Below are 27663 nucleotides of genomic sequence, written 5' to 3'. Positions count from 1 at the left end.
TGAATTTTATCTAGTCATCGTTCGCAATTATAACATCTTCTTGCTCATTCTCCTTATTGGGCTCTTCATTATCGGACTCATCCAAAATTGCGTAGATACTTGATGAACCCAAATCAGGTTTATGCCGTTTCCTTGGAGTTTCATCTAAATCTTCAACCTCCACAATTTCTGGGATATCTCCCGTGGTATCCCCGTTTTGTTTATGACTTTCATCAACTCTATTTACATCCCTCTCTGGTGTCTTAACACCAGAATCAATCTGAGACTCGTTGTCTTCAGCAATAGTCTCCACTTCGTTAGTTGAATTTGCTTTCCTACTCTCATCAGTAGTGGCTGTTACGGTTGGAGCTGCTGCTTCCTTTTGCTTTTTAACAGATTCTCTAACATAGTCATTGTAGATATCAGGCTTTTCTTTTAAAATTGCCTCAACTTCTCTTCTGAAATTCTTTAAAATATCTGTGGTGAATGGAAAGATATCTCTCTTTGCCAATTTTTTCGTTTTCCCACCAGGCGATTCTGAGCTATTAGTGGGCGCCGGCTGCGGCTCTAATGCTAAGTTGAAATGTAAATATATTCTAATGAATATACCTACTATAGTGTCGTCTATCAAAGAGGTTGGCCCAAACCCATTATTAAATTTTTTCATATCATTGATAGCATGCAAATAGCAAAAGTGAATTTCTAACTCTTTCGGAATTCCCAAGTTCTGAATTAAGTCTAGAATAGACCTGGCATTCAACATAAATGCACTATAAGAGAGTGCCAGAAGAAAGTTTTCTGTGAAAGTAAAGCTGTTATCAATGTCAATCAGAGATCTCATAATCTTGCAAATAGAGGAGCATAGAATCTCCCAGGTGGTGTACAATTGAACCATCGTAGAATTAGACCTACGCAATTTTGGTAACATCAGAATGAGACCAATTAAATCAAGCTTGTGTGTCAATAGCGTAATATAGAACCGAGAGTATTGGAAAGTATAGTAAAAATGTTTACCCGGTCTCTCCTGCTCTGGCTTCCAAATCAGAACTAATGTTTTGCTGGTTGCCTTCAAAGAAACGAATGACGACATTTCTTCAAGTGCTTCAGAAACGTCATCAAATTCATCAAAAAGAATGGTAGCCAACCTATAGCGGGGCTTATGTTGCCAATTTTTCTTATCGTAGGAGTCTACCTTTTTCAAAGCAGCTACGACTAATTTGTAAAACTGTTCCTTTGTTTTGACGTCATTGATGCTTTCAGTTAAAGAAATAACTGGGTCTTCAACAAAATACTGAAGTCCTTTTCTGATCTCTAATTTATCAAACTTCACATACTTGTATACCAAAGAACTAAGCATATAATGAGGTTCAATAATGTGTTCCTGAGATGTTGATTGTTCACTTGCAATTTTACAAGCAATCAGCAACGTGTCTAGAACGAGCTCAGGGTCCTTTTTCAACTTTCTCTGAACCTTCGAAAGATAATAAAAGTTCGTCCAGTCAGTTGGCAAAGACTTAACAGCAATATGAAAACATTGCTGCATTACCTTTAGACATAGTTTTAAGGAGACGGGACTCTTTTGAGCGACGTTGACAAAAGATGCCCCGGATGCCTTCCTAATAAATCTAGGATTACCTTGCACTTTGAAAGCATGCATACTCATAGGCTCCATGCAAGCACTATATAATTCTTTTGCAAAGGATGACATCAACCCTTCAATTATTGGACGTATAAGTTGTCTTTCCTCTTCAGACCGTGTGTGCAGCGTTCCATTGATGGCCATCAAATAGCACAACAATGACTTTCTCTGGAGATTGGCAGTACCCACCTTTCTATCTGCAACCGTCAATTTGTCTGAAGTCCATATTAAGTCATCCTCAACAAGAAATCCAAAAGCTTGGCCCAACAAGTACCAACTCTCCGTTCTATCAGTGCAATAGATTAGATCATTTTTTAATAGCATTATGACGTTTTCAAGTTCCACCGCCCTACTCTGCATATTTTTTTTACGGACCTTATAAGAGGAGAAGATTAAGAGACCTTCAAGATAGTACAAGCCATCTTTAATTATCCTAGTATCTGTTGCAAGTTCATCGAAATCTGTTTTCAACAAACCATGAAATGCATCACGAATTAATCTTGGGGTAATTCGAGTGGTTTCCAAAAAGTAATCGAACGAAGCGTCATTACGACTAAGAGTCTCATTTGACTCTAGATTAGGATCTCCAATAACTGCATAGAACTCATCAATAAGGACTTTCGTATCATGTTTAGGAATATTGACTATTGGATTCTTCTTGAAACACAAAGGCAACACAAACCTGGCTAGCTCATGAGTTGTATCCAAGTCTAATTCATCCTTGTTCGACGTGCCGTGATCTTTGGGAGTAAAGTTTGAAACGCTGATGTTATAATGGTATCGACATGAAATTAATTGAGACAAGTCCCTTTCTGAAACATCTCCAAATTCGACTAGTGTCTCTTGTGCAAACTTCAAAAATTGTCCTTCAGAACTATCACACAAGTTTCGGGCACCTAACTGCTCGTGGACAATGCTAAGTAAGTCACTCACTGCTGAATTCGACTTCTTTCCTTGCGCAAGGTAAAATGTCTTATAGTAAATGAGAATAGCTGTAATTGTAGCAACCAAAATGTCTTTTAACCTTTGGTATGAGGTCGCAGATCTTGTGCGGACCGACACCTTTAATGATGAAATTACACAGGCTTCCTCGTGAATGCTGTAAAGATAGAGCAATTCAAGGAACCTTATCATTCTAGCAAATGCTTCCTCGGCCTGTTTTCCATTTTTGATCGGCAAATTCCATGACGCTTTTGCCAACGTCTCGATATAGAGGTTGAGTTTTTCTCCATAGAATCCAATCACCCGTACAAAAGTTGCCATTCTCTGGTTATCCTCCAATTGTGAATACTCTTCACTAGTAAGGTAAGACTCCAAGAATTCTAAGTTTTTCTCGAATCCATATTGGAAGTTCTCTATAGTCCCATTAACAGTATAGTACAGCGACAATATACTCCATAAGCTAAGCTTCATATCAATAGGAGATGTATTCAAGAATTCTTTAATAGGGATTAATGTCTGCTCGAAAGTGGTAGATCCATCAGCTTTCTGATCATTCTTAATTTCATATCCATCAATCAAAATGCTATGCAAAAGTTCGATGGCATCGCTGGCATTGTTATCTGAATCCGAGTACAAGATTCGGGAAAAAATGGAGATCACAGATGTAGTAGTTAGCTGTGCCCTTATGCTGTCCACGCTCAATTGGATTAAGTTCTCGTGGTTTGGATATTCAACAGATAGAGGAAACTGCGAGGCCTCTATGTAGTCTATTAAGCTCTCTAAACTCTCCATTATATATGTAGTCTCAGCCAAAGCTGAACTCTGAGACTTGTCTTTCTGGATTTGACTCCACTTAAATCTACAAGACATATTGAAGTAAATCTGGTCATCTAATGTCTTGTCACCAGCATGGTAAAACATATCTTGAATGTATGCTGACCATCTCGTAATCTTATCATTGAGCTTGACCAATTCAACACTCATATTATTAATTCCAGCTTTATTGAACTTCAGTGTCAGCTTTTTAGTCACATTCGACAAGTTATCACAAATTTGGTTTCTTGTGGAGATGAGAACATCAACAAGTATTTCATGTATGGACACCGCAAGAGATAAATTATCCTTAGAAGCCTCGTCAGCATCCGAGTGTAATAACGAGCTCAATATCATTGACTCAAATTGAAGCACCCACTCCTTCACTCTTGAGAAGAGCTTTGAACTCCACAAGGAGCCAATGATTAAGCAGTAAAACTTCTCCTTATGTGCATCTTGCACAATACCCAATAACCGCCTTAAAATGAATAACTTCACGTCTTCATAATGGTTATTGGTCTCGTTCAAATGAATCAATGTATCTTTTATCTTTTCTCTAGTCTCGAGATCTTCAAGTTTAGGCAAGGACGAGTCTGCTAAAACTTTAAACTTCGACTTTTTTCCGAAATCGTTGAGTACCTCTAATAACTTTACTTTTTCATCTTCAGAGGAGCTCAGTTGTCCCATTACATCGTCGTTAGAAAATAAAGCCTTTGTATAAACTGATGAATTCCAATCAGAAATAACACTTATGAAGTCTTTAACATAGAGAGGTGTTTTCTCTTTGTCACCATCTCCTGGAACGTAATTTTTTACAATATCAGATAAACGAATCTTCTTCTTACCTCGTCCTAATAATTGGAAATACAGGTTAATGGTCTCGAAAAATCTTTTTGTTTCGTCAAAATGTACTCTCTCCACAACTATATCAGGTATATCTGCACTGGACTCTACCTTGGCCAATCTCTTTGAAGATCTCTGAATCAATGTGTTTCTCGATATCTCTTTTGTGTTAGCATCATTGGCTTCTTCCAGCTTGGTTTTCTCTGTGCTTGACGGACTACTATTCTTCTCTTTATTTTCTGTTTCAGTTTCTGCTTCCTTGTCTTTTTCGGTATCGTTCTCCTTTTCGATCTCAATTCCTGCTTCATTCAAATCTGTCACTGTATCAAAGGCGTCCTCAAAGACCTCAGACTCATTTTCGTCCGAGCCTTGAATATACAGATTAGGCAATGCAAATTTTAACCTTTCCAACAGATTCTCTGTTAGCAAATATGGTTCTACCAACTTGAGTTTTGTACGGGTAATTTCTTCCATCTTTGATTCATCCTGAACCAGTTTGAGTTCACCATTTATCGCCTCTATTATTGAGAGCCAGCTCAATGACGATTCTTTCGCTGATATTCCAAGCTCAACTCGCCTTAGTTTCCTTGCAGATGCAACTTGGTTGTGATAGTCTACCCTGATCGGCTCTAAAAAGCTTAATCTCTCATGAATTTTATTAAACATGTGGGCATTCTTCTTCGGAGGCTGCGCGAGTGATTCAACATCATATAATTTGGACTTCAAGGCTCTGTACTTCCGCTCTATTGAATCGCTTATAGGTAAGACTCCTAGCAAGTCGTCACTCTCTTCCTTCCCACTTAACGAGTACTCTAATGTGAAACGCGCCAATTTATTGGCATCTATGTATATGAATATCTCAAACAATGTTTCCAACAATTTCTCATCTCCTTCTTGGTAAATCAAGGAAATGCACATGTCATCCAACAACGTATAGAAGATTTGCTTGAAACGGTCCTTTTCATGCGACTTGTCAACTTCAGAAACCTTCCGATCTTCGCTTTTGATTAGTGATCTTACAAGGTCTCCTCCTTGTTGAAGTATATTGAAATATAGAAATCCTCGATTTCTGAATATCAAGTATCTTAAAGACTTGACGTTAGGAGACAAAAACGCCAATTCATCCAATACTGTATTTGCACCTCCGTTTTGTATGCCTCGAATCAAGTCTTCCTCTTCGTTGTAATGATTGGATATGACATCCAATTTAAAGAGATCCTCGTAAAGACGATAGGCCTCAAGAAATAATCGTTTCTTTTGAAATGCCAAAGCATCCTGGAAGATCTTGAATGCCTGTTCTACTTGAAGTTCTCTTGTATGTTCTTCTTCGAGGTCTTTCTTAGATACCGTAGGATCTTCAGCCACGTTAAGTGGAGCGAACGAAGACTATTGGGAATTGATGTTAGTAGCTGAAAGTTCGATATTGAAATTCAAATAGAAATCTACAGAATTCCCGCTAGTCATTAATTATCATCAAATATCATCAGTTTTGTGGTTTCATCATCATTTTACCTTTACCTTAATCTTCGACCATTATAACTCTATTATAGAAGTACATTGTAGAGTATAACCATCACCAAACAACAACCACTTCTCCAATTGAATTGGAAATTTTCTTATCTGACCGTCAATTTGACCTCATTCCATTCTCTATACATACCATTTCCACTTATCCCGAGCTTTGGAACTGAAACAATGACTATAATCAATAAAAGAATTCATTAAACTGATAATTCTTCAAACTGTTTAAGTGCTTAACTATTGAGAGGTGACATATGCTTACCTAAGTAAATGTCATAAAGTTGGAACTGTCTCGACATTGCTGGTTGGTTGCGGTTTGGCGCGCACTTGCCGCAAAAAGTGAACAGAAGAAAGCGAGTATACGGATGAGAGAGGGTTCCAGTACAGTTGAAAGACAAATGCTGTACGTGCTAATCAGAGGGAGTAATATAGTATTTAGCATGATATTGAGTTGAAACGTCTGGACATGAGCTCTTGCAAAGTATTTTTGAATAAGTACTTTGGATGCAAATCGAATTGACCCGTAAGTATCATACGGTTGTCAAGAAGAAAATGGATTTCGAAAAACCCAACAAATAACAAGGTCTACAGAATACCTGGAAAACATCAGGAGATTCATAGCTGCCTGAGTTAACCAAAACATCAAGTTAATTACACAAACTTATTAGGCCCAAGCAAGCCCAAAGGCCCACAAAAGAATGGTGCATAGATGCTCAATCCTACACATACACTTCTTATGTAGGCTCCGATCTATAAGTATCAAAACCAGTATATGCTCAAAGGGCATTTAAGCAGCTGAATTTCTAAAGTGACTAAAATAGTCGTTAGCCCTCAATATGTGCAGTTATGCTCTTACTCGTGTGATATACTTTTCATGGCTTAAAGGTTCATTTTAAATTGAATACGCGCAGGTTGTCTCCTTTCAATTTGCACCCCAGCAATTGGATACCGTTGAGCAACTCCAATGTACGTCGATACGAACAGAGACTTTATGATAAGAATTGCAATTGAAAAAGCCAAGCTTACCCAATAGGACACACAAGTGTCAAACCACTACTCTATGTCAACTCGACCAGCCCATCCCACACTTTAATAGACGCTTTGCATTTGTAGCTGCAAAATGGTTTTCTCTATCCTTAAACTTTAATCTAATAATTCATGATTTTTCATAGTTTTATAATATCATCGAATGTGAAGCATAAACCTCTGCTAGAAGTACATATCACATACCTTTATTCCAGCATAAACGTTGATTTTCTTCACAACACAATAGCCTTTAAGCGTATGCATTATATGTGCATTACATGTGCATTACATGTTTCAACATTCTGTCTTCTGAAGGTTAAGAATTTTATCAATTCACTGTGTAATGATGTAAGAGATCCCATTTACTATCTCAATAACAGCTTAGTGGGCTGACTCTTGACCTCTTCTAACACAACATTATGCGCTTCATCACAGAATTCCCAACGGCTCAAATACGCTAAGTAGCTAAAATATGTACATTGTCTTATGCAACATTCCATGCAACTCTTCAATCTACTCATGCTAAGAAAGAGAGCCCGATTATCTTCAGAGCAGTAAATCTCTAGGTGAGATTCCTAGCATCAATTGACTACATATGTAAAGCTCTGGATTGAGTATTGTGGTATTAAACGATTATTATATTAATGGTTATATTTCATGTAGACCATGAATCGAGGTACCACTGAGCCTCGTCTATGCTAAATGCTTATGCTATGAATGAAATGCTGTGTTTTTCATGGATTTGTCCATTCTGATTGATGTTGTACTATGTCCCTTGGGCAGTTGTCAGTGAAAATCTGTTACCGAACACTTTTCATTATGCTCATTTCCTTGGATTGTTTCAGAAGATTCTTCGTCGATAGTGTCTGAACTACCTTCTTCCTTCAATCTCCTAGCTTCTTCTTTTTCTTCTTTGATGATCTGCCTACCCATGCGGAAGTACCATATGATGTGACTGGCAGCAATCCCGATCTCCATTGCCAAAACAATGGCGTACAACACCATACTCATGATGTCCATGGTTCCCACAAGGACAGACAACATAGATAATAATGCACCGGTGGAATCCATGAATAAGAATACGAAGTTGATACCAACGACTCTTCCTTGACGTTTGGCCAACTCAAAGTATGGAGGAATCAAACCGACTGCCAATAACACCGAAGCAATAATACCCATAATCAACATTGGCCAGTGCTTTCCTTCACGGTAAAGCGGACGCAACCATAAGATGAATCCGATTTCCAATCCGATGGTTACTGCTATGAAAGTCCCAAGAAAAATGCATAACCTTCTTCTTGAAATTTGGTAGGGAGGGTAGTACAAAGTCTGAGCCCATGAAACCATACAGAAAAACGTGAATAATTGGGGCTGAATTCTCAAAGGAATAGAACCGTCTGTTCCAAAGAAGTAGATGGAGAATGGTACTCCACTAGCAGCCCAAAGAAACATCATTGAAGGTGGTAACCCTTCACAGTTTTTAACTTTGTAGTTACGTATGATCTGGGGTACCAATTGGATGCACCAGAAGACTGTACCGAGCGTGCCAAGAACGTTCTCTGCTACTGCGTTATACATTATGCTATACTACTAATATCTATACTAATTCTATATTTCAATCTTGTTATTAAGACTATTAAACATACAAGACCTCTTACCATATCAAAAAGGACAAGACAATTGCTAAAGACATCCTCCTTATTATATATTAGCAAATACGAGAATTTTTTTTCTTACTCATTGTTTAAATAATATTAATGCGCTAGCGCAATTTTCAAAACTTTTTTCAACTGTGAAGAGCTCATGTAGTTGCTTAAACAGGAAACAATACCCACCCATGTGAAACATGTTGCTGTGAAAAATGGCAAGACGGTAAGGTCGTCGAGACAAAGGCGTTAGAGGTGGCATTAGACAGAGGCTTTTGGTAGTGTGCTATGACTGTATGGTGTATGGCCCACAGTCTACGCATCACACGTCGTTTGTTTTCCACCGTTTTTAAGGCGCTGAATTTCTTTTTCACACCATCACTGTGGTTTTCACTCCGAGTCGCTATAGTCAAAGGCAAATTCTGACTCTTCCTGAAGCAAATTGCGCTTCTCCTGAGGACTGAGTTGTAGTTCCGTTGCTTCCTCCTTTTGAGGTGTGAACACGGGTTGGGGGTTATGTTGCAGCACAAGGTCTAATTGGGTATCATTATCCGAAAAGGATGAAGAATGCCGCAATGGCGTGAAAGACGTCTCTTCTCGCACCGTGGTGGTCGTAGCAGGAGGTGTAATGATATTCGCAGTTATAGCCGCATATGTGTCATTACTGACGGGAGGAGCGGCGGACTCCAATTCCTCCTTAGGAAGTTTAGTTGATTTGGTACCACTGGTTAGCCCATCTACGAGTTCCGGCAAATTCTCTCTATCCCGGGTCTCGTCACTTTGCCGCAAAATTTCCTTTGAAGCTGCAAAACCGTTATCATTTTCTTCTTGTAGATGGCTTTCTGTAACTGAACTGTCAATGAAGTGGCCTGAGTCGTTGTTGCCAGGGTCGTATACGAGCTCTCCGTCATCGCCCATTCTAAATATCTCATCTGGTAAATCGGAGAATTCATCGTCCTCTTCATCATTTGGGGACTCCTTTACGATAATTTTCTTGCTCTCAAACTTTGCATAATCATTGCTCTCAAACTTTGGGGACTTCTCTAAGAGAAATCCACCCCCTTCGTCTCCTTCTGAGGAGTCCTCTACGATAAAGCCACCACCTCTGTCCTCACCTGGATAAGATAAAGAATTGGTTGCATCAATGGCTAAAGTTTCTCCATTGGGAGTGGCATCATCTGAGTCAATAATGAAACCTTCGATTTCTTGGGAGCTGTTATCAGTACTGGGCACAGGAGAATCTCTACCAATGACTACTTCCCCACCGTATTCCATATTGTCAGTTTCATCATTGTGGTTTGGTGAAGATACACTAGACTCAACTACGAATCCGCCGTAACCGTAAACTTCAGGTTCCTCTTCTGAGGAGGGTGTGTCTTCCTCCATGCTATCGTACGACAATTCTTTATCATCTTTAGCAATTCTGCCATGCTGTGCATTCAATCTTTGGGTTATCCGTAACTTGATAAGGAAAAATCTCCAGTTTTTTAAAGCATTCATTTCTACTGTTATTCTCTTCTGTTCTTCTTCCTCTTCCACGAGGGCATCTAGTACAGCAAACATAGCGTCTTTAAATTGAATGTCGATTACAATGCCTCCTTCTCTGGCTGTTGGGTTCCGATTACCCTTGCCTTTTCTTTCTCTTCCTCCAAAGTCAAATGCAACAATTGCTTTGGCATAATCTATGTTAAGAATAGATCGAGCAGCTCTTTCTGCCATTTTCATAGTATATATACTGTCATAAGTGTTGACAAGATACCCATTCTCGGGTAACATACTTGGAGTATATACATCGATATTGCCAAAAGCATTCTTGGGAACTTTGCCATCTACGATCGCTTTTGGAATATACTTCACCGTTTGAAACTCCGCATATAGGCGCCCATCAGTGTCGTCCTCGTCAGAACCGTCTTCTGAGTTGGCCGCTTTGCGTTTGACTTTGAGAGGAAGAGCACCCATTTTTAAAACCCTCCCTCTCATATACCAAGCTCTGGCCGATCTGACTAAGTGTACATGCGAACGTTTGAATACGGTGATTACCTCTTCGGCCTTGTTCTTTGATCTAGTTGATCGAACCCTGAATATGCCTGATTTGCTTGTTTCATCATGTGGATATATCACCTCATTATGCTTTAAATGGGTTTCCAAAGCATAGAGAGGGTGGTTCTTGAAGTCCGCTATGTTATTTGGCATACCCTCCGCAAGATCACGGTCGTGGAATTCCTTAAGTTCAAGGATATCTAACCTATTCAACTTTTGTCGTAAAGAGGAAGTGGAAGCTCGGATTACTTTCTCATACCACATTTCATCTTCTTCCGAACGAAATTGGATCGTTTTCTTGACTGTTCTTGCATTATAGAAGTGACAGTATCGCCTAGTCACATCTTTTGTCTTTCCAAGTCTATCAAAAGCAATAACATATGACATCTGATTACGTGTTTCCGAAAGTGGTGGTTCAAACCTTGATTTCCTCCTCATTGGTGCAACTTCGAGGATATGGAGTACAGCAGGATCAATGCTAACCCATTTATTGGAATATTTATTCCACACTTCCACCCAGAATATTGGAAACTCTGAATCTTCAAATACAAATTTATGGTTAGTCTCTGATGTAGTGTTTGTGGGTTTCGCTCTTATTCTGGAAAGCAATTTCAGCTTACTATCCAGCAGTCTGAACTTGCTGATTAAACTCGATTCCTTTGGTGGTTTCGCTTCCTTGTGCGCTGAAGCAGCCACTGCTGCTTCGTCAACTTTGGGTAATTCAGCTATCATCGTGAAATCTGGTGGCTGTAACGAGAATACTAGACGAGCATTTAGTCCAATTGCTCTGAGTAAGCATACAAAACCTTGAGCAGAAGTATCTCTAGAACCTCTATAGTTCGATACTAGGTATTTGAATCTCTCTAATGTAATATTTCTTTCGACTCTATTCTGCCGTATGGAAAGCTCGTTCCAATTCTTTCGTATTAATCCTTGTGAAGTGATCCTAAACTTCTGACTGTATTGTTGCATGATCTTCTGTAATCCATCAAGGAATCTTCGAGATTTGACCACATTCAATACATCGCCACTATTCCTTTGGTGAATCAATTCCAAGGTTGAAAGCGAAATGCTATTTTTAAGTTTCATGGCAAGCTCGTAGTCATTACACCATTGATTCCGTATGGCTCCATGAACAATCATCATCACGATATATGCCTGGTGGTACTGCCTTCTGTATTCTCTTTCCTCTTTCGAGATTGACACGAATTTACGCTTTGCACCAGCTTTGCTCTTGGAGTCCGTTTCTGGTCCCTCTAGGGCAATTGTGAAAGTTTCTTGCTTCGATGCTGAGTCTTCGTCGTTCAAAAGGAAATTGAATTCTTGATTCGACGCGTCATCTTCCTTCTGATGCCCTGATAGCACCAAATTCACGTCTTCAAAATCTTCATCTTCGTCATCTTCATCTTCGTCTTCATTTCCGTCTTCATTTTCATGTTCGTATCTCTGGAGATCAACATCATCAAACTCGTCCTCGTCGCTTGAACCATCAGCTCCTTTCCCAGTTCCTCCTCTCCAATCGTCAGCATCTGAATTGCTTCCCGCTGCCTTCTCGCTCCCTGAAGACACCGAGATTACCTCTACTGGTCTCTTCCTGCCATTACCATTACCTTTATCAACATCTCCATCCCGAACCACCACCACATCTGAAGTCTTTTTCCGTCTCTTACGCGGCCTGGTCCCAAACGCTTCTTGGGGTTGTTCCCGAAGCAATTGTCTATACCGCTGTGAGTGTTCTTCCGACATACAGAATTTCTTCTTCGTTCCTCACCCACACTGCATCTCTTAAAACACCATACATTATATTTTACATTCTCACTGTTACCTTCAATTGCTATTGTCTAGTCTTTTGATCTTTTTGCAGTGCGTCCCAAAAGGGAAACCACAGAAGATGGCTGAAAAATCAAGCGAGCCGATAAAATCGATGTTCTTGTAGAAGAACACAAGAAGAGACGGTTCTTTCTGGAGAAAATCGGGGAAAAGACATGCTACACTTGTATATATGATACCGACAGAACCTGAAACTACACAGCGAATTGCAAAAACACCCCGAAAATGAGCTTTTTTCGAATATGGAAACGACGTCTTCCATGGGCTTTTATAACCAAAAATCGACTTTTGCATACCCCAAGAAGTCGGGTTTACGCCACTAATTGGGGGTCTAACTTCATTAATATTACTCGTAGAGCACTGTACTACACTGAAACTGGAATTGTCGTTCCCAATAAGTCATTTTCCGGGACTTCACAATTGAAAAACCCGGTTTTTGACTCATTTATACAACAGAAGAGCTTAGATAGAGTCCACAGAACACTCTATAAATCACTAGAACGAGAAAGAAACAAGTACAACAAGCACCATACAACCATAAAACCATCAATACGACATTTATTAGTCCTTTTACAAAGCGAGTTCTACTCAACTCATTCAAAAAATGAGCTTACACAGCATCTTTCACCCCAGATAAAGTCTAACAGACTTCTAGAACCGATAGTCTTCCATATTATTCTATCATTGCATTACATTACTAATCCTAACGTACTAGAGGACACATATATCCATTCACAGACCACCAAACAAGTCAATTATTTAACTGATGTCTATAATAGACTTCTACCTAGAAGCAAAGACATCAATACTAAACTGGTTCATTATAGTAACGAGATTGTGGAGAGCGCTGCTCTCCTTGTAGAACAGTTCTCGGAACCGAATCAAGATTTAAAAGCAACAAAATCGCTTCATTTATCGATAGCTTGCTTTAATGAACTTTCCAAAAAATTCAAATCTAAACCCTTACTAGAAGAGGACCTAATTAAATGGATTCGTTCTCTTATTGCAACCAGCGTGACTTCAAGTTGTGATGCGTTAACTAATTTAACTGACATTCCAGCATTTGTTCTAGCAGACGTTCTTCTAAGGACTCCCATGTCTAAGGAAGAATTTCGATTACAACTTGATATATGGACGCTGTACATACGACACATTTCAGTGGCATACGTTGACAAACCCAGCCACTTGAAGCATTGCATTAACAATTTGATATTCTACTGCATTCAGTATGAACCATCCAAGTTACTTGAGTTGATTCAACTGACATTTTCCTTTTACTCTAATCCAAAATCTGGCGTCAAAGTACCTATTATTGTATCTCATTATCTTAACGAGTTGATTTGGCTGTTGGCAGAGATGTATTTGAAAGGACCACCTAATAAAAGTCCCACCTCGATGACAGGTATTATCACGTCACAAGAGCTTCTTGTAAAGTATCTTTCGCAAACAGGTGACTCAAAGGAGAAGACAAGTCTGAAACTTAGCCTCCGATCCTTCATGGGCATCGTATTGGCGATAAATACCAAATCCACAGAAAAGGGAACTCAACTATTTGAGATTGCACAGAAGAAGTTCTTCAGTGGAGAACATGAGATTTCAAGTAAAGACATGGTATCTTACAATGTCACGAGGATATATCTTTCGAAAACACCCGAAGAACTTCTTCACCATTTTAATAATGCTGCCACAACATACTTTCATTCGGCTATATTATGGTTCAGCTTCATCTCCAAATTGAATGAATTTAATTTGCTTAATGCGAAGCGATCTAAGAATGTGCTAAACGAATTGATAAGAAACTCGGATCGCATAATCATCACAAAAGATATTGTTTCAGCTCTTTTGGTACCTGTCAGTAACTTGAAGCAATTCGATGACTTTATTGATGTCATGTTATCCAAGGACGAAAAGCTAGTTACTCTTCATAATAGTGTCCTCTTACCGAAGTACATTTCTATGCTATATAGAAGTAGCAAAAAAGACTTGGTGGAGACATATTACCCATGGGATAAAGACCTTCTTAAGGGACGTACGGAAAGAATATCTAGCCAGTCTCAATTCAAGGGATTTGAAAGCCCGGTTCACTACGCTCGCTATCTCTATTCTAACGGTTTCAAGAAGAAATCTATTAGATTAATTGGACTTATGTTGGAGGGCGAGGCAGAAATAGATTCCAAAGACCTTTTTGAGACTTACAAACGGGAACTCAGTGCCAATGGAGATCTTTCTCCAAATGGGAGCTGTTTACTTGCTTTGATAAAAGGTGCTATGTACTCCAATGAAGAAGGAACATGTAACCTTTGGGGTGACCTCTATGCCACTCAGGTGGTGATACATGAGTTTAAAAGTAACGTTCAATTAGATTCGTCTGATGTCGAGTTCAAAATCTATCCAGAAAATAAATTATGGCGGAGGTACATTCAAATGTTGGGCAAGTATAATTACGTTTCAGAGTTATCAGATATTATTAAGTGGTGGGAAGCTTTAAAGTTCACGCCACTGCGCAATACTTTGATGGAGCTTTTGGCTGCATTGCCGGAGGAGTACTCATATAGGTATATCCAGCATTTCGCTAAGATCAAAGAGGATAGTCAAAGAACGGGCGGAGAAATTGAAGGAATTACTCTGTGGCCGTGGCCTAGTGTTTCAGAGCTTCGCAGTTATTGAGGAGCTTGACCTAGGATCATTAGGTTGGCGATTTAGGAAAAGACCATCATTTTGCATTTCTTGTGTATACAATAGAGTTATAGCATAATAATGTAATAGATATTTAGCATTATTAGAGGAGAAGTGTAGAGAATGGCTAATGGAACGTAGAAACCATGGCCCATTGCAAATGCAACCTTGCCATGTTCGATTTGCACCCAAGGGCATATTTTCTATGCAAATTATATGATTACAGACCTTTCGGATTTTGCAGTCACTCGTTCCACCATCGTTATTTGGCCTTGGGTTTTAACTGTCTCTTCTTGGGCAGTATTGTTAACTATCGCATATATGTATATGTAGAAAAGTAAACAGGAAGTTGAGGAATGCCCATTAATGAAGATAAAACAATAACAATAATTAAGACTCATGTTAACATTGGCGACTTTAATTGACTTTATTACTTTGACACTAGAAGTTGGATTTACATATATATAACTAGCACAATACTAATAATGCTTTTTTTTTGCACCCATTAATACCACTCTCCTACACCCTACACCTTACACCCTATACTTTACAACCAATGCCAACACCCTACGCCCTACTACCAATGCTACTCACACTCTGAATATAACTGTCCTTATGAGTCTACCAAATTTGCATCCTCCTCCTCAAAAACTCTCTCTCCATCCTTGACTCACAAGACCTCAGTAAAGAGTCCGTTCCTCATGATCGCTTCCTCACTAAATGATCGCTTCCTACTACCTTGTCCACTCACTCCACTCTCCCTAAAATCCTCTCCCTAAAATCCACTCTCTCCCTACACTCCTCTCTCTAGAATCTATCCTCTCTTGATTTGTCTCACCACCCTAACAAATCTACTACCCCGGCTCCTCATTCTCAGCTTCTCCTTACAATGGTACAAAGCTACAATCCTCACACTACAATCCTCTCACTAAAATGTCTCACTACAATCAATGCTCTCCCTACAATTATACAATCCTCTCCCTGTAACCTTCTCCCTAAAACATTCTCCCCACAATCCATTCTCTCTCCAACTTTATCCCTACAATCTCAATTCTCTCACCCTCCGACCCTCTCCACCACCCTACTACCCCGGTTACTCATATTTTAGCTTCTCCGTACAATCCTCTCCCTACAATTCTACAACTTCTCCAATCAATCCTCTCTCTAAGATCACCACCCTCCGACCCTCCTCACCACCCTACTACCCCGGTTCCTCAAACCTTCCCAGAACCTCCCCCACATCAACCACCTCCCTCTCCCCCCTCAGCCAATCGCAGCTCCCCATTCCTCCTCCTTCCCCGGCTCCTCGTCTCCGGCTCCGACATCTCCCGAATGTCGCACCCACTAAAAATGGCGTGTCTACCCCAGAAATGCTGCCAAATGGAAATCGTTTTTTGACTGCCAAAATGTTGCCAGTAAAGCGGCTAATGAGAAATGGGAAATGAGAAAAGTGTGTTATTCTTCTTTCTTCTTTCTTCTTTCTTCTTGTTGGTTGTATCCAATTGCTAGTTACTTGTTAGTTACTTGTTCGCATCCAATTGAGTTCGAGTAGTGTGTTGTTCATTGACTTGATCACCCTGTTTTGTTGCCTTGTAGCTAGTTAGTTCGTCCGTCAGTTCGTCAGTTCGTCACTCCTAGTTCACTTCTGGTCGTCGCTGCTGTTCTGTTAAATCGTTTCCAGTAACTATTCATTTTTTTCCATTTTTTTTTAAATAAAAAACCATGTTGAGATTATCCACCAAATCGTCGGTCGTTGCCGCCGCAAGATCCCAAACAAGATCTCTCGCTTCCACCGCAACCCTCCTCAAGGCCACCAGAATCGAAACTGATGCCTTCGGTGAGATCGAAGTCGACTCCGAAAAGTACTACGGTGCTCAAACCGCCAGATCCAAGATGAACTTCAAGATCGGTGGCCCAGCTGCTCGTATGCCATTACCTGTTGTCCACGCATTCGGTGTGTTGAAAAAGTCCGCTGCCATTGTCAACGAAGAATTGGGTGCTTTGGACCCTAAGTTATCTGCTGCCATTCAACAAGCCGCTACCGAAGTGGCCGAGGGTAAGTTAGACGACCACTTCCCATTGGTTGTCTTCCAAACTGGTTCGGGTACTCAGTCCAACATGAACGCTAACGAAGTCATCTCCAATAGGGCCATCGAGATCTTGGGCGGTGAGTTGGGTTCCAAGAAGCCTGTCCACCCTAACGACCACTGTAACATGTCCCAGTCCTCTAACGATACTTTCCCAACTGTGATGCACATTGCTGCCGTTACCGAAATCTCCAAGTCTTTGCTTCCAGAATTGACCAAGTTGAGAGACTCCTTGCAAAAGAAGTCTGAAGAATTCGCCGACATCATCAAGATTGGTAGAACTCACTTGCAAGATGCTACTCCATTGACTTTAGGACAAGAATTCTCTGGTTACGTCCAACAAGTTTCCAACGGTATTGAGAGAATCGAGAAGACCTTGCCAAACTTGCTATACTTGGCTCAAGGTGGTACCGCTGTCGGTACTGGTCTTAACACCAGAAAGGGATGGGATGTCAAGATCGCTGACCAAGTCTCCAAGTTGACTGGTTTACCATTCAAGACCGCCCCTAACAAGTTTGAGGCTTTGGCTGCTCATGATGCCATTGTCGAGGCTTCAGGTGCTTTGAACACCGTCGCTGTCTCCTTGTTCAAGATTGCCAACGATATCAGATATTTGGGTTCCGGTCCAAGATGTGGTTACGGAGAATTGGCTTTGCCAGAAAACGAACCTGGTTCGTCTATCATGCCAGGTAAGGTCAACCCTACCCAAAACGAAGCCTTGACCATGGTCGCTACCCAAGTATTTGGTAACCACTCCGCCATCACCTTTGCCGGTGCTTCTGGTCAATTCGAATTGAACGTTTTCAAGCCAGTCATGATTGCTAACTTGTTATCTTCCATCAGATTGATCGCTGACGGTGCTGCTTCGTTCAGACTCCACTGTGTTGACGGTATCCAGGCTAACAAGGACAAGATCGAGAAGACCTTGCACGAGTCCTTGATGTTGGTCACTGCATTGAACCCAAAGATTGGTTACGATGCCGCCTCCAAGACTGCCAAGAACGCTCACAAGAAGGGTTTGACCTTGAAGGAGTCTGCTTTGGAATTGGGAGTCTTGAGCAGTGAAGAGTTCGATGAGTGGGTCAGACCAGAGAAGATGATTGGTCCAAAGGATTAAGCGAGCCGAATTTCCTGTCAAATAGTCGTTTAGAAGAATACATTATTTATTAGCAATTGTGAATATAGGGCTAGGTTGCAATAGCCCTGGAATGTCGTAGAAAGCGTTGGTCTAGTAAGTTTCAATTAGCCTTCAGTATTGCATCTCAGCTCTCATCAAATCAGATAAGTACAGCACAAGGCTGCCAAGAAGAATTGCTAGTACGCAGTAATGATGAAATGTACAAAGAAACTAGGAAAACAAAGCATTCATCCCTTCAAAATTTAGGCTACCAAATGGATATACTTCTATTATAAAGAACAGCAGTCATATATGTAAATACATATATACATTCACTTCCTCTATTTTTCACACCCACATCTACTCACACCCACACTCTCACTGCAACACCATAATCCGCTCCAAACCAACATCAAATCACTACATCATCACATAATCACATAATCACCACTTCATCACTTCATCACTTCATCACCACTTCATCACTTCAACATAATCATCATCACACACACACACAAATAAACCCATAAAAAGATCCCCCACATTTTCCTCCCTCTTCTTTTTTTTTTGCACCCTAATGATAACTTCAACTGGTAGCGCTAACTTATTAACTGTCTTCATCCACACATTGAGCGTGCGTCTACCGAGATTGTCATGACTTCTATTTCAAGCCCAGTGGTATAATAAGTGAATAGATAATTTAGTTGTTTCTTTCTTTAAGACCAGTGAAGAGGTTGTCTTCAGATATATATGTCATTGTCTACTATTCTACAGCATGTCAAAAAGAAAGGCCAGCCACCTGCAAAAGCGCCGCAAGCGGGTAAAAGTGTAGAAGCATCGCAGTCTAGTGGTAATGGCAGTAGCAGTAGAAGCAATGATCGTTCTCTGCCTAGCACTTCTAGTACTTACACATATCGAAGTGGAGAGAAACACGAAGTGGATCCCGTGGTGGCGATGTTGAAGGAGAAAAGAAGATTGGAAAGAGAGAAAAGAGAACAAGAAGAAAGGGCCAAAAAGGGGTTAGCTCCTAAGAAACTGAAGTCAGCGAACGGCGCTAATGGGGCTAATGGGGCCAATAGTACTAAGAAAGCTGCTAGTTCAAGCAATAGCAAAGTAAATGGCCGACCCAGTAATATAAATAGTAATATTGGCAATAATAGTGGAAGAGGTAGATCTCTGACTGCTTCGCCAAGCAGAGATCAGTTTCAGAACAACCAACAGCGAAAACTGCCTGTCAAGAAATTGACGTATAATGATTTAATGAAAAGAGCCACCAAAATAGACCAGACGAAGCTCTCGATAGCACTTCGTCCAAAAAGCAAATCTCCAGAATCGGCTGGTGCAGTAAAACCAATGTCCAGAAGTTCTTCTGCAAACCCTGAATTATCTGGTTCTAAAGGGAGAATGAGAACTCCAGAAACTGGAAAGTCTAATCCTAGAGGTGTAGAACCAGGCTATCGTAATAGAAGTGTTCCTCTCAGCAGCGAGAGGAGAAGTGCTCCTATTGGCCGTGAAAAGCAGCATAATAGACCTACGGAAGCTGCATCTCATAGACAACATAAGCCACAGATAAAGGCGCCATTGCCAATAAGGGGCCCATCGACAAAGCTCGAGGAGAGATTGAAGTACAAAGACAAGCCTCTTGCAAGAAAGGGTGGTAACCGTAGAAATGTGGAAGAATACGACGACTACGATGAAGACGAAGACGACGACCTTGATTCGTTTATCGCTTCCGATGAGGAGGAAGAAGACCAACGTTACTCCAGATCCGCTGGAAATGATTACGACCGAGACGAAATCTGGGCTATTTTCAACAAGGGGAGGAAAAGAGCCTACTATGATAGATACGACGACTACTCCGATGACGACATGGAAGCTACTGGTGCTGATATCTTAGAAGAGGAGCAAAGTTCCAGGCGTAAGGCAGAGTTGGAGGATCGCAGAGAAATGGAAGAAGAAAAGCGTTTGGCAGCTCTTAAAAAGGCCAAGAAAGCCAGAGCTGGCAGATAGAATAGCAAAAGGTAAGTAGGTACAACCTCTCATGTAAAAAGAAATAATACGAAATTAATATTATCATACAGTTTATAGTCACAGTATAGGCATTAATACAATATATTTGTAAATATTCAACAAATTATTCTTTTGAATTTTGTATAACCACATCCAATATAATATCAATGCCAATATAACAATCACACTAAGAAGAAATATCAAAATTTTACTTGATTTATGAAGAAATATGACTAATTTCAAGAAAACACCATGCAAGTCAAAGCTAAATCTGTTTATGCTTCTACCAGTACCAATTTGCAATAACACCAAATTCACTCAAAAGACACATCTGTGAAATTTCACCTTTATCCATCTGGTTTTAACGAATTTCAAGAAATAATATTCAAAATCATAAATATTTCATAACAATCCTATCATTAAATAATATATATCGATAACCATCAAAACGGTATACAGAAAAAAAATTGCGAAAATATAATTGCAAAATTTAAAGATCACTTCTTCTTTATTAGATAGTCTGATGGTAAGTTGTAGAAAATGAATAGTCATAACTTATACAATCAAAATAGTATATCGAGTGTGCGAAAGGAACTTAAAAGAGACCAGTTGTCATTGAAGAATCGTCTTCAATCCATCCTATATGACTCATTCTTCATTGCTTCATTGAAAGATATAAGCTCGGAGTTGGCACAGTTTCCGCTAGTACCAAATGAAAGATGCGGATTATGGTATGTACCGAACGAGAAACAGGTAGAATCGTCATACTTTAAGTCTACCGATGGCCATACCAATGAGTGGAAGTTCTCAATGCGTAGACTTAACTTTCACTTGCTTCCTCTTATTGCAAAGAATCAAGGCATCTCCATCATAGACTCCACCAGAAAGGGAAAATTGATGCCAGATGCGTTGCTGAAGACAATTCCCATATGGTGTGCCGTGTTAAACAGCATTTTATATGAAGGAGTGGGAGATGAAGACATCAGAAAGGAAATAGAGGATCAATTTGGTGACACCAAGGAAGATGTCATCTCCATCGTGCTTGGATTGAAGAACGAAAACCAATGGCTCAGAACACCCAAAGAAATGGTTTCACGAAGTGAGCACAATCTGATCATGAAGCGGATTGACGGATTTGTTCATGAAGTGAAGCATTTGGGGCTAATCGATAAAGAACAATTATTATCTGCTCTTGGAGGTAACCGAAAGCCTTTAATTCCATCTTGGTTATACCCTGGATGCAAATTGTTGACAAGCGGTCAAGAGGAGTCATTTGTATTCGAAGAAGAAGTGACAGACGAAGTAAAACAGCAGCCTTATTACTCAATACAATGTGTAACAGCATCGAAGAAAACTAGTGATGGGGAATCTGCATCAATCTGCGTTAGGAGAAGACTAGAAAATGAGGAATTGGTTCTGACATCGTGGAACTATGTCCAAGGTTCAGCTGACGATCACGAACTTTGGGCAACCAACGATATCTGCAAGGGTGAGTTACTGCCCAAGCTATTTTGGGAGTTACTTCTGTTGAAGGACCTGAAGAATAATATTGTGGATGAAGAAACTGGCTACATCTACGATTGGCTAAGTGAGGAGGACCTCGTAAAAAGGATGAATTCCTTATATTCTGAATACTACAGTACAAAGGAAAACCAAAGAAGAACTTTAGATGTTTCTTCTATCTCCAATAGCTCAAGAAATACTGGCATTGCCCTTGGAAAGATTGAAGCGGATATTAAGTATAACGATTTAGTACGAGATTTTCCCAATGCCGCTCAAGTCATTATACTCAGTGACAAGTTCAAAATCCTTGAATTGCCTGAGAAGGAAGGTATTTCTATCTATCTGTATAAAATCGAATCGTCGAAGAAAGGGTCAAAGCAGCTTAGAGAAGTCTTTCCCTCCTTGGTGCCCCAATTGAAAATTAACCCACAAACTAAGAATAATCTATTAGTCCTATGTGATACTGGAAAAGACATTGGTGCGGGCTTGGTATTGTTGTTGTTGTGTATGCATTTTGGTTTGGATTGGAATCCTACAAATGAAACTCCCAGAATAGACAAGGACATCATCAAAAAACAGCTTAGCCTGCTTGCAAATATCAGAAAAGTGAATCCAAGTAGAAATACTTTACAGAGCGTCAACACTTATCTCATGTAATATAACCAAGAAAAAGCTTAGCTTGCTTGCAAATATCAGTAAAGAGAATCCAAGTATAAGAACTTACAGAGTGTCATCGCATAATTCATGTAAGGTTGTAATTAAGTATAGATATTTCTTGATACTACATCTGTCTTGATTCAGAAGCTGGGGGGGCATAACTACCTTCAGTTGTTGGTAGCACAACATTGGAAGTTGCAAAAAAAACAATCGACCTCGGTGAGGATCGAACTCACGATCTCAAGATTAACAGTCTTACGCCTTAACCAGCTTGGCCACGAAGTCGTACTTTTTGTTTATTTTTGATCAGAGACATTCAAGTTCATTGAAAATCACGTTCCTAACATCACATGTTACTTAAAAAAAAAGTTCCCCTTTATAAAGTCTTTCTGTTCGTTTAGTTAGTTAGGAATAAAGATATACCCCTTCAAAAATATATATGGGTATTTCATCTATTAAGATGAAACACAAATCCCAGTTTCTCTCTGTACTAAATTCCCACATGTTCTGATCTATATTATCTCTCATTAGCTAGTGGCCTTATTCTTACCCAATAAGTAAAATGATATGAATATAAAACTCAATAAAATCCATGCCGTCGTATTATCTTCAAAACTATATACCTTGTATGCCTTTGCATGAGTACAAGAATGCTATTTTTATCCGCTTTCTACAAATTTATCGACTTTCTACAATTGCAATGGTATTTCCACTTTGGAACAGTTGTTCATTTTTAGAATATTAAATATATGCGTTTCATGCCTACTTGCTCTCGGTACTGTTATAGTATAGCACGAAATTTGTTTTCACATCATTGTGGAACTCATTCCAATTATTCACAAGCGTCAAGTAATTGACGTTGTTCTCAATTTGAATAACCTCAATTAAGCTGCTAATTTTCTTGGTCAATTTAATAATCGATTTGATACGCTCCTGGTAGTTTTCGGTATCCTGGGCAGATGCTTTGGCACCCAACTTCTTACCTAATTGCAACTTTAAATTATTGACAATAATATTAAGTAAATCTCCAGATTCTTCTGTTATCAATTCCTTAAATACACCTTCATGATTATTAATGAAGTTAATCAAATTGATACTTGATAAAACTATGATATCATTCTGTTCATCAACCAATCCCTTCTTTATAATATTTTTAGCAATCTCTTTGATGTTGATGTCATACTCATTAATCAGTTGAATGTCCAAAGAAATCAACGTGTAGATGAACTCATAACTCAATTTTCTGATTTCTAAACCTTCATCAATGACGTACTTGTATGGTCCCATAGGAATGATTTTTTTAAAATCGCTCTCAGCTTCCAATTGATTATACAACAATGGAAGGATACTTGAGTTCAAGTTTGGCAATATTATAACTGGTTTGTTGTGCAACGCTGTCAATAAATTACCAATTATCAACTGCTTAATATCGATACTCTTTATATCAATCCAGGGAATTGACATTAATAGCAACTGCTCCAACCGTTTCAACTCTCCTTCCAGATTTCCGTATTTATTAATCAAGTGCTTGATGATAACAATAGTAGTATAAACAGCAGTTAAATTTGTCTCAACTTCTGATGCTCCTGAGTATCTTTGGAAAATTTCATTCAACTTGTTACCATCCTTTACGACGATGTCACTGAGGAGATCACCTGTATTTCTGAGCTCTCCACTAATTGAATGACTAAATTTCAAAGAAAATAGGTGGTCCCACAATGTCTTCCACACACTTTCAAATTGCAACTCATCAAGTCTAGATAACACCAATTTAAAGGAAGTTATTAAATATTGATTATTCAATACATTTGACGAATACTTTTCCAATAAAAGTGGTAGACGGTCGGTCGTGTCCTTCTTGACTATCAATCCAATTGCTGTAGCAGCAGCCTCTCTCGCTCTGTCTTCTTCAAATGGATTAATTCTCTTATCGTTCTCATAACTCCGTGATTTTGTGGTATCTAATAGCTCAAAAAAGTGAAGTATATTGACATATTTGAGGTCAATAAATTCTGAGGTATGGCCTAGGAATTGAACTATGAAAATAAGGTTGGCGAGGTCTTCTTTGACATTTCCGTCTAATATACCGACCAACCTCTGTTCCTGACTCTCGATTTCAGTGAAACTACTGCTCTCTATACTGACTATTGCTAAAACCTTAGCAGAAGCTTCTAAGTTAGTCTTCAAAGCATTTATCAATTGGGAGAATAAGTTGACTCGTTTTTTTGCAATCAACCTTATTAGGTCAAAGAATGGAGCATTGTTGATGTCGATAAGTTGTGCATTCACTGCTTGGACTGATACATTAATGAACTCATCAAAATAAGTGTCAAAGTGATCATATTTTGCGGTAAAGTAGGCTAGGACTTCAAATGACAATTGTAAGTTGTTCTTGTTGCCTCTGCCTATCGATTTTATGAGATTTGGAACAGTTTCTTGTAGAGCTTCATCACTGAATGATATACGTTTCACAAGCGTTCTCAACAAAGTCAAAGACAAATAGCTAATCGAATCGTCTGAAGAAAGTATCAAGCGATTTAATTTAGAAACAACGTAAGCGACAACCTTATCCGGATCGGCAACTTCTACGGATCCAGAACTGTAGAAGTGATACAATACTTCCAAGGTCGGCTTGACAGTGCTTTCGTGTCCCACGCAATTCCAGAGTGCGTCGATTATTCTAGCTGGTTCCGAGGTCAAGTCATCGGTAATTAGTGTGCCTAGGCAGTTAATACAAGAAAGAATAAGTTCACTAGAATATAACTTGAAGTTCTGAACCTTTTCGAGTAAGTTTTCAATTAAGAGAAGAATTTGGTTATCATTAACATTCTTTGCACTGGCGCTTTTGAGAAGGATAATAAATATCTTGATGCTTTCAATAATGATGTTGAAAGATTTATCATTAAGGGATTTCAAAAGATCTTTGGTGATATAGTTTATAATAGACTGTGGTAAAACTTCATTGGCGTCCACATATTTGAGAACATTCTTATATAGATGAAGGTAGTCCAAAGATCCTGCAGTGTTAACATCAAGCTCACTGAATTTTGAAAATGTGCCTTGGATCAATTTCAGGCTATGAAACTTATTCAAGCTTTCAATTAACTTCAAAGTTTGTGGTATCTGACTAGATTTTTCTTCAGTCAAGAGCTTCTCCACTATTCTTGATTCTAATACCAGGAAGTGTGGTTCCTTCCTGGAACTAGTTCTATCAACTATATGTTTAGCAGTCTTTATGGCAGCTGTTGATGCTAAGTCGTTGGAGTCGAGCAATGGGATTAAATCAAATAAAGAATTGTAGATCGTATCCAAGCTTCTTGGGAACCTATCGACAAAAGATTGAAGTAATATACATGCTTTGCTTCGCAACTTCCAAGAACCATCATTCTCCTCATAGTCATTGGGCTCAATTTCGTCATCTGAAAATTCGATATCTTCATCATCGCCATCAACTTCCATATCCTGATCGTCATCATCATTTAAAGGATTAAAAGTGATAAAGCTCGCTATTATGTCAAGAAGGCCGCTGGTGAACTTCTCTACTGAACAATTAGAATTTATCAAGTCATTCAAAACATTGAGTCCCTCTTCTCTCACAAGATTAAGTTCGATTAATTTGTCGAAATCCAAGTCGTCAGCTTCCACGGTCATCTCGTCCAATCGCAAAGTCTTGGCCACATCTTCATATACCTCATCAATGAGGTGCTCCTCAATTTCAGCATCGCTCTTGAAAACTACAGAGTACAATTGGAAACGGACGATGTCGCTACTGCTGGCCAGTTGAGATTTTGAGGCTTTAATAGTCGCGATAGATTTCGAGAATATGCTATTGTCTTGAATGTAACCGCAGAGCACTTCAAAGGTTGCAATTGCCCTCTTGCTGATAATTCCAGACTCCTTTAGCGATAAATCAATGAGATACTGAGACAAAACCTTCCAATCCTCGTACGATAATACATAACCCAAATTTTTGGTGATATCGAATAAAAGTTCAATTGAATCAATATTCACAGGTTTTATTGTTATTTGTGGTACCAATAAATCCACGATAGCACGCGATAACTTAGCATCAAAGGGATGATGTGGTTTCACCTGATGAGGAGCATTCCCTGCTGTTATAAAGCTTGTGTTGCTCGAAGTAGGCTCTAGCGCTCTTGTATTGGCATAATTCCCGCCAATATTTCTGTCTGACGAGTTTTGCGTACTATTCAACATGGATCTAAGCGCCATATTTGGAATTGAAGTCGTAAAGCTTTTGAAGTTGGGCTTTTCATTTTTATACTTGACATTTTCCTCCAATACATGTTTATACAATTGACCAAACACGTCTAGAAGTGAGTCGTTACTGAGATGGCCAATGAGAGGTTCAAACGACTTCACTGCCTGACTCTGAACGTCTGAATTGTGGTCCTGAAGCAATCTGAACAACACTGGGATGAAACCCTCCAACGCTCTGGTGCTAAAACGATTATGTTGATCATATCCAGATCCGCTGCTCAGTGGAGTTGTCAAGCACTTACGGAAATCCTCTAGCGCCATGAATCGAAGATCAGGATCCACGTCGAACGCCTTATCTTTCAAGGAGGTCAAGTTGATTTCTTGCATTGTGGACGAGTATTGAAACAGAGGAAAATTTATTTGCTTGATTCACTAAAAAAACTGCAAAATTTGATCAATTACTATACCAACACGACTGTCACTCAACAATATCAACAATTACGAATATACTCCACTCTTGTACCAACCAATAAGAAGAAGAACCACTGGCTGTAAATTTAATCAATCCAAAAACGAACCAAAATTCCGTTTGGTGACGACTCATTTTTTCTGGCGCTACCATCTTTCATCAAGTGGCGTGTGCGAAAAAAGTTTTTTTAATGCGTGAGAATTTTGGCTGTGAAAAAAAACCGTGGAGGTTCAGGAGTTTGGAGAGGTGGGAGGTGGTTGCATGGGAGAGAGTTGGTTGAGGTGTGGTGTGTAGGAGGATGTGGATTAGAGAGAGAGGGGAGGGTAGTTTGCTCGAAAGTTGAATATTTTGAAATATGATGAGTTCTGGAATGCTTGCAACAAAAAATTTGGGAAATAAATGAAGGTAGTTCATGGAATTGATGTGGGTGTTGGTGGGTAGACGCAGGGGAAAGTACTGGAAGATGCAAAAAAGAGTATGTAGAGAGAGAGTGCTATAAATTTGCAGCTATTTGAGATGACACATTTAATAGGGAAAGATGGTTTAAAAGAGGTAGAATGGGAAGCTGTTGCTGTGAATAAGCTATGTATATGAGACTTTTGAAGAATTTGGGTCTCTGTCATGTATTTCTAAGGGAAAATCTTAAG

General features: G+C 39.4%; 7 protein-coding genes and 1 non-coding gene across 8 annotated transcripts; 4 read left to right on the top strand and 4 right to left on the bottom strand. All coding sequences in view use genetic code 12, as the record gives it.

Annotated features, from left to right (window-relative positions):
- Positions 1-10: 10 nt before the first annotated feature.
- On the bottom strand, positions 11-8341 carry RJT20DRAFT_5335 (uncharacterized protein; the record flags this gene model as incomplete). Its single annotated transcript, XM_064920547.1, has 2 exons — positions 11-5602; positions 7568-8341. 2 exons carry the CDS (start codon positions 8339-8341, stop codon positions 11-13), a joined length of 6366 nt encoding a protein of 2121 aa, XP_064777829.1.
- A 458-nt stretch (positions 8342-8799) lies between these two features.
- On the bottom strand, positions 8800-12272 carry RJT20DRAFT_114250 (uncharacterized protein; the record flags this gene model as incomplete). Its single annotated transcript, XM_064915797.1, has 3 exons — positions 12088-12272; positions 9606-11916; positions 8800-9512 (listed from the first exon to the last, which is right to left on the bottom strand). The coding sequence occupies exons 1-3, from the start codon at positions 12193-12195 to the stop codon at positions 8800-8802; spliced, it is 3132 nt and encodes a 1043-aa protein (XP_064777828.1). The 5' UTR covers positions 12196-12272.
- Positions 12273-12305: 33 nt separating this feature from the next.
- Positions 12306-15152, top strand: RJT20DRAFT_125153 (uncharacterized protein). Its single transcript, XM_064916417.1, has one exon. The coding sequence runs from the start codon at positions 12505-12507 to the stop codon at positions 14944-14946; it is 2442 nt and encodes an 813-aa protein (XP_064777827.1). The 5' UTR covers positions 12306-12504; the 3' UTR covers positions 14947-15152.
- A 1525-nt stretch (positions 15153-16677) lies between these two features.
- FUM12 (Fum12p) lies at positions 16678-18159 on the top strand (the record flags this gene model as incomplete). The annotated part of the gene is made up of 1 exon (XM_064920543.1): positions 16678-18159. One exon carries the CDS (start codon positions 16678-16680, stop codon positions 18157-18159), a length of 1482 nt encoding a protein of 493 aa, XP_064777826.1.
- Positions 18160-18884: 725 nt separating this feature from the next.
- RJT20DRAFT_125148 (uncharacterized protein) lies at positions 18885-20323 on the top strand. Its single transcript, XM_064916416.1, has one exon. The coding sequence runs from the start codon at positions 18910-18912 to the stop codon at positions 20167-20169; it is 1260 nt and encodes a 419-aa protein (XP_064777825.1). The 5' UTR covers positions 18885-18909; the 3' UTR covers positions 20170-20323.
- A 270-nt stretch (positions 20324-20593) lies between these two features.
- On the top strand, positions 20594-22807 carry RIT1 (tRNA A64-2'-O-ribosylphosphate transferase). Its single transcript, XM_064916415.1, has one exon. It carries the CDS (start codon positions 20710-20712, stop codon positions 22327-22329), a length of 1620 nt encoding a protein of 539 aa, XP_064777824.1. The 5' UTR covers positions 20594-20709; the 3' UTR covers positions 22330-22807.
- On the bottom strand, positions 22541-22614 carry RJT20DRAFT_t12. The gene has a single exon. It is a non-coding gene; the product is annotated as a tRNA-Asn (tRNA).
- A 122-nt stretch (positions 22808-22929) lies between the features above and the next one.
- TIP120 (Tip120p) lies at positions 22930-27069 on the bottom strand. Its single transcript, XM_064916414.1, has one exon. The coding sequence runs from the start codon at positions 26932-26934 to the stop codon at positions 23092-23094; it is 3843 nt and encodes a 1280-aa protein (XP_064777823.1). The 5' UTR covers positions 26935-27069; the 3' UTR covers positions 22930-23091.
- Between the last annotated feature and the right edge of the window lie 594 nt (positions 27070-27663).

The sequence above is a fragment of the Scheffersomyces xylosifermentans genome (genome assembly GCF_036884685.1).
Source record: "Scheffersomyces xylosifermentans strain CBS 12540 chromosome Unknown RJT20scaffold_1, whole genome shotgun sequence".
Lineage (NCBI taxonomy): Eukaryota > Fungi > Ascomycota > Pichiomycetes > Serinales > Debaryomycetaceae > Scheffersomyces > Scheffersomyces xylosifermentans.
The sequence above is the reverse complement of the archived record's forward strand: the minus strand, read 5'-3'. Positions and strand labels throughout refer to the sequence as shown.